The sequence below is a fragment of the Oncorhynchus clarkii genome, chromosome 21, assembly GCF_045791955.1.
Source record: "Oncorhynchus clarkii lewisi isolate Uvic-CL-2024 chromosome 21, UVic_Ocla_1.0, whole genome shotgun sequence".
In the NCBI taxonomy this organism is placed as follows: domain Eukaryota; kingdom Metazoa; phylum Chordata; class Actinopteri; order Salmoniformes; family Salmonidae; genus Oncorhynchus; species Oncorhynchus clarkii.
The window spans coordinates 12,045,561-12,052,253 of NC_092167.1; the positions used below are offsets into that span (position 1 = coordinate 12,045,561).

The 6,693-nt window shown below is 42.7% G+C and overlaps 1 gene segment (V, D, J or C); it reads left to right on the forward strand.

Moving 5' to 3' along the window:
* The first annotated feature begins 415 nt into the window (after positions 1-415).
* LOC139378576 (Ig kappa chain C region, B allele-like) lies at positions 416-1,832 on the forward strand. The segment is given in 2 exon segments: positions 416-504; positions 1,457-1,832. Coding segments are annotated over 2 exon segments (402 nt in total).
* Positions 1,833-6,693: the final 4,861 nt, after the last annotated feature.

Here is a 6,693-nt window from a genome sequence, read left to right on the forward strand (position 1 = left end):
CAGTACTATCAGTCCCTATTGTATTATATTTGTACTTCAGTACTATCAGTCCCTATTGTATTATATTTGTACTTCAGTACTATCAGTCCCTATTGTATTATACTCGTACTTCAGTACTATCAGTCCCTATTCTGCCCTGCAAAGGCAAAACTCAGTAACAACGAAACTGGTCAAAGATCTTTGATCTGTTGTAATGGCCAAGTATATTACCTGATTAACGTGGTATTTAGTTTCCTGACACAATAACAATAATAAAACAGTTGACAGAAATTGCTATCTGTCTATACAGAAAAATAATTTTAAGTCAGATTTTGAAGATTTGCCATTGTTTGGTATTATTGTATTATACTAACTAGCACTTCAGTATTCAGGGTGGGACTGAGAGTGCTCTGTGTGTTAAGGTGCCTGCCCACTCTTGTGTGATGGAGGTTTTTGTATGGCGACTTAACCATTATGAATCGTTGTGGTGGACTTTTGGAAGCGGAACAAAACTAGTGCTGAAAAGTAAGTACATTTTTGTCTTCTCTCATTAAAACAAAATGTAATCATACTATGAACAACATTATGAGATGTTATCATCTTCTCCAGAATAAATACTTTAAGGCTATAGAGATTTCTGGGGACAGATAGGTAGATTGGTAAATGGCAGTGTCACCAAAGTGAGAGAATTGTTCACGTACCACCAAGTTTATATTCTAAGGTGATTTAAAAAGAGGACATTTTGATACACAGTATTGCACGTCAGCTCATTGTTCTGTCAATTTGTAGCAACTACTTTTTCTATATTATAAGCAACACTTTGTATTTTATTCATCGTAGATGTTACCACTGACATGGTTTAAAGGGGAACCTCCTCTATAGTTTTAAAAAGTACTTTGCGGTCATTTTGGCTTGTGTCTCAGGGTAGATTTGACAACATTTACATGTAGATTTACAATTTTAATAGTATATACGATTATTAAATCTGAATATGTAATATCTGTTTACTGCATGTCTTTGTAGACTATGGGACGGTTTGTCAAACACATTGAGCTTAGTCCTGGACTAAAAAGCAAGCTCAATGGATAATCTTCATTGAAAGTGTTTTTTAGTCTAGGACAAGGCTTCATCTGTGTCCAGGAAACCCCCTCTTAGTATTTTGTTGCTCTTGGTGGGCTATACTGTAGAGCATGAATGTAACATACATGTTACATGTTAATCTGATGGATTGCTTTGTCTAAAAATATTTTCAGAGTTTATTTTTGCCTTTATCTTTATAGATTAAGTGTTTTGTTATCCTTAGTACTGTAGCTAGTTGTTTATCCTGTGTGTACTGCCTCTCCTCTCCTCTCCTCTCCTCTCCTCTCCTCTCCTCTCCTCTCCTCTCCTCTCCTCTCCTCTCCTCTCCTAATATATTCCATGATACAGTAGTAGCAGTAGTATCTGACCCTCCTCTCTCCTCTGTCCTCTCCTCCAGCTGGTCCCTCTATCAGACCCACAGTGTCTCTGCTCCCCCCGTCCTCTGAGCAGCTCTTCGGGGGCTCGGCCACACTGGCCTGCCTGCTGAGTGGCTACTCCCCCCAGGGGGCGATGGTGAGCTGGGAGGTGGATGGGGAGGAGGTGAAGGATGGGGTCCTGACCTCCACAGAAGAAGAGAAGGGCGGCCACTACAGCCGCAGCAGCACCCTGACCCTGAGCAAGGCACGCTGGGAAGAGGGAGAGGTGTACACCTGCAGGGTCGCCCATGAAGACACCAGTGATTCGGCCGCCTTCCGGAAAAGTCACTGTAGTGTCTAGGGACCGGAGAAGCCATTGTAGGAGGCTAGAGAGTCCACACATATTTGTGTTTTAGAGCTGAATGTTACAGTATTGTAGTGAATCAATTCAGGAGTGATGTGTGCCAAAATGAAGTATTTTGTGATTAAGTTGTAAATGTCATCTTGCTTCTGAGTTCAAATAAAGCTTGTTTTAATTGAAATATAACCACAAGAGTTACTTTAATGTTCATTCCGGTGATCACTATCTCATGAACAGGAAGCAAATTTGATACTAATTTATATAAAAGGGCATCTGATTCAACAAATACTCTGCAATCATTTCTACAAATGAACGATCCTGTTAGACTGCAGCACCAATAGCAGTGAGAATAATTAGTGATATTTGATAATAAACCTCTAAGATCTGCTCTCAGAACTGTCACGAACCTGCTCAGAGCCCATAACAAAAAGGGAGACAACGTAGAAATAAGGAATAACAAAAATAAATGTATTAACTAAAGTAAACTATTTACAATGAACAATGGTGTGTGCAGTCAGTAATCAGTAGTGTAAGTGAGTGGTTGCCTGCATAGATGGTGATAATGAGGGGTGTTGAAAGGTGCCATAGCAAACAAACAAACACAACGTCCACAAAAAGGCCACAACCAAATCCAACAGTGTGTCTGCATGGAGAGAGTCTCCTCAATGAATGGGGAAAAGGTGTATTTATCCCGGGACACACCCGGGCCCAGGTGTGTCCCATTTTGCTGACGACCCTCCCAGCTCCGCCCACCGACATCCTATTAAGGTAAACAAGAGCAAAGAATTCGACAGACAGAGTGGGAAGGTCGTCATAGAGCTCACACTGCTGAACAGTTACTTTCCATAACATACAGAGTGCATTCGGAAAGTATTCAGACTGCTTCCCTTTTTCCACATTTTGTTACGTTAGAGACAGGATTGTGTCGAGGCACAGATCTGGGGAAGGATACTAAAACATTTCTGCAGCATTGAAGGTCCCCAAGAACACAGTGGCCTCCATTATTCTTAAATGGAAGAAGTTTGGAACCACCAAGACTCTTCCTAGAGCTCCCTGCCCAGCCAAATTGAGCAATCGGGGGAGAAGGGCCTTGGTCAGGGAGGTGACCAAGAACCCGATGGTTACTCTGATAGAGCTCCAGAGTTCCTCTGTGGAGATGGGCGAACCTTACAGAAGGACAACCATCTCTGCAGCACTCCACCAATCAGGACTTTATTGTAGAGTGACCAGACGGAAGCCACTCCTCAGTAAAAGGCACAACAGCACACTTGGAGTTTGCCAAAAGGCACCTAAAGGACTCTCAGACCATGAGCAACAAGATTCTCTGGTCTGATGATGCCAAGACTGAACTCTTTGGCCTGATTGCCATATGTCACGTCTGGAGGAAACCTGGCACCATCCCTACGGTGAAGCATGGTGGTGGCAGCATCATGATGTGGGGATGGTTTTCAGAGGCAGGGACTGGGAAACTAGTCAGGATCAAGGGAAAGATGAACGGAGCAAAGATCCATAAATATCCAGAGCATACAGGACCTCAGACTGAGTTTCACCTTTCAACAGGACAACGACCCTAAGCACACAGCTAAGACAATGCAGGAGTGGCTTCGGGACAAGTCTCTGAATGTCCTTGAGTGGCCCAGCCAGAGCTTGAACCCGATCGAACATCTCTGGAGAGACCTGAAAATAGCTGTGCAGTGATGCTCCCCATCCAACCTGACAGAGCTTGAGAGGATCTGCAGAGAACAATGGGAGAAATTCTCCAAATACAGGTGTGCCAAGCTTGTAGCGTCATACCTAAGAAGACTCGGAGCTGTAATCGCTGCCAAAGGTGCTTCAACAAAGTACAGAGTAAAGGGTTTGAATACTTACCGAATGCAATGTATCTATAATGTTTCATTCCTAACGTGATTTTATTATATTAGATGTTTTAGCAATTGTTTTCAATAATGTGTGGTCTACACTTTTCCATTATTTCCCCCCTGGTCTTCTCTACCTCCAACCCCCTGGGAACAGAGTGAACATCTGGTGACAGTGCTGCTCTATTCTGGGACAAGCAGAACCACCCAGCCCTGTCTATGCAAATCTGTTTCACTCTTACAGCTACCAGTCTAGCAGTTGACCTGTTTTACTGCCTAAAAGACCATGGACTGGGCCAGATGGGAGGGAGTGGACTGGTTTGAACCTTCATGGTGGATTCAGGGAGGGTACAGTAACAGATATTTCAACATGTAATCTATGACAGATAAAATGGATATTATACATTATGTAGATATATCTAATGCCTGAACCCAGCACCATGTCTTACCCACAGATCTAACCTTCAGTAACCTCCTCATCAAAATAGTTAATATAATGCTAGATGATCACATCAATATCTGGTTGTGAGGTCTGGTTGTGAGGTGTATATGGGGATTGTATCTAGGGGGTGATGCTGATGCTGATGTACCATCACCTTCTTTTTCTTTACTTCTGTGCACCACTCAGGCTCCCGAGTGGCGCAGTGGCCTAAGACACTGCATCTCAATGCAAGAGGTGTCATTGCAGTACATGGTTGAAATCCAGGCTGCATCTCATCTGGCCATGATTGGTAGTCCCATCAGGGAGTGCACAATTGGCCCAAATTGCCCAGGTTTAGCTGGGGTGATCTGAATGATCTGAATGATGCTTTCTAAACATATTCAAAGTTGACTTCACTACACCAGTGGTCCATGTCACTGTCTCTTCTATGACAGAACCTCAGGTTGTTTTGATGGGTTATGATCATGTTATTTCATCTCAATAAATATGGTTGAATCTTTGCTAGAAACTCACTGGGGGACCTTGCAGAGACTGGGATATTTATTCTGAAATAATGTGAGACATTCTTTTACATGGAGTCCATTCAACTTATTGCCTGAAATGTTAATTAAAGGTTTGTTTGCCATTGCAGAAGGGAAGGAATCTGTATGTAGTCTGGACTTATGGGTGTTTTCAGTTCAGAAATGCTTATAAGTTCTGTGTCTTTGTACTGGATCATCTCCTCCCCTCATCACCTGCAGAAGGTCCCAGCTGTATCAGTACAGTCACTGTGCAGTCTGACTGAGGGAGGTTTTTGCACGGCTCTGTATCACTGTGTGAACAATCCACTAATGTGGTAATTCTGACAGTAGTAATCTCCTGCATCTTCAGCCTGGACTGCACTGATGGTCAGAGTGAAGTCACTACGAGGTCAATCTAGATGAAGTCCCAGACTGAAGTGTAAATAAGGAGTTTATGAGCTCCTCCAGATTTCTGTTGGTACCAGGCTAGATAGTTCTACACATTACTGCTGGTTGTACAGTTCAGAGAGACTGTCTGTCCTGGGAGGAACTGCAGGAATCTGGTGTCCCAGCGACCTGTCCTCTGGATTCTGAAACAGAAATATTTAAGATCTCAGAGAACATTTGGTCATGTTGTCTATTAAGGTGGTACTGAGAGTGCTCTGTGTGTGAATGTGCTCACTCTCATCAAATCAAATGTATTTATATAGCCCTTCGTACATGAGCTGATATCTCAAAGTACTGTTCAGAAACCCAGCCTAAAACCCCAAACAGCTAGCAATGCAGGTGTAGAAGCAAGGTGGCTAGGAAAAAATCCCTAGAAAGGCCAGAACCTAGGAAGAAACCTAGAGAGGAACCAGGCTATGAGGGGTGGCCAGTCCTCTTCTGGCTGTGCCAGGTGGAGATTATAACAGAGCAAGACCAAGATGTTCAAATGTTCATAAATGACCAGCATGGTCAAATAATAATAATCCCAGTAGTTGTCGAGGGTGCAGCAAGTCAGCACCTCAGGAGTAAATGTCAGTTGGCTTTTCATAGCCGATCATTAAGAGTATCTGTACCACTCCTGCTGTCTCTAGAGAGTTGAAAACAGGTCTGGGACAGGTAGCATGTCCGGTGAACAGGTCAGGATTCCATAGCCGCAGGCAGAACAGTTGAAATTGGAGCAGCAGTACGGCCAGGTGGACTGGGGACAGCAAGGAGTCATTATGCCAGGTTGTCCTGAGGCATGGTCCTAGGGCTCAGGTCCTCCGAGAAAGAGAAAGAAAGAGAGAAAGAGAGAATTAGAGAGAGCATAATTAAATTCACACAGGACACCGGATAAGACAGGAGAAGTACTCCATATATAACAAACTGACCCTAGCCCCCCGATACATAAACTACTTATTTGAAGGACTTCACCAGCGTGAATCACTGCGGTGGACTTTTGGAAGCGGCACAAAACTGGTGCTGTAAAGTAAGTCCATTTTTGTATTCTCTCATTAAAATAAAATGTAACCATGCAATTGAACAACGTTATGAGATGTTATCTTCTCCACAGGAAAGACTTTCAGGCCGTTTCTTTTTAATAATGTCTGTGGACACATTGGTAGAGGGCAGAGTCACCGAAGTGAGAGAATTGTCCACATACCATCAACCTTATGTAGCAATAATAAAAAATGAACCTCTAAGATCTGCTCTCAGAACTCACACTGCTAAACAGTTGCTTTCCATAACATATACAGTTGAAATCGCAAGTTTACATACACTTATGTTGGAGTGATTAAAACTAGTTTTTCTATGATTTGCTATTTCTGTGTTTGGCCTGGTATGGTTCTCAATCAGAGGCAGCTGTCAATCGTTGTCCCTGATTGAGAACCATATTTAGGTAGCCTGTTTTCTATTGTGTTTCATGGGTGATTATTTTCCGTGTTAGTACCACACGGGACTGTTTCGTTTGTTTCATTTTGTATTTTGTAGTGTTCAGTTTGACTTATTAAAAGGGACACTTACCACGCTGCAAATTGGTCCGATCTCTCTTACTCCTCATCAGAAGAAGAGGACGAGCGTTACAATGACATAAGTAATTTTTCCAACAATTGTTAACAGACAGATTATTTCACTTATAACTTACTATATC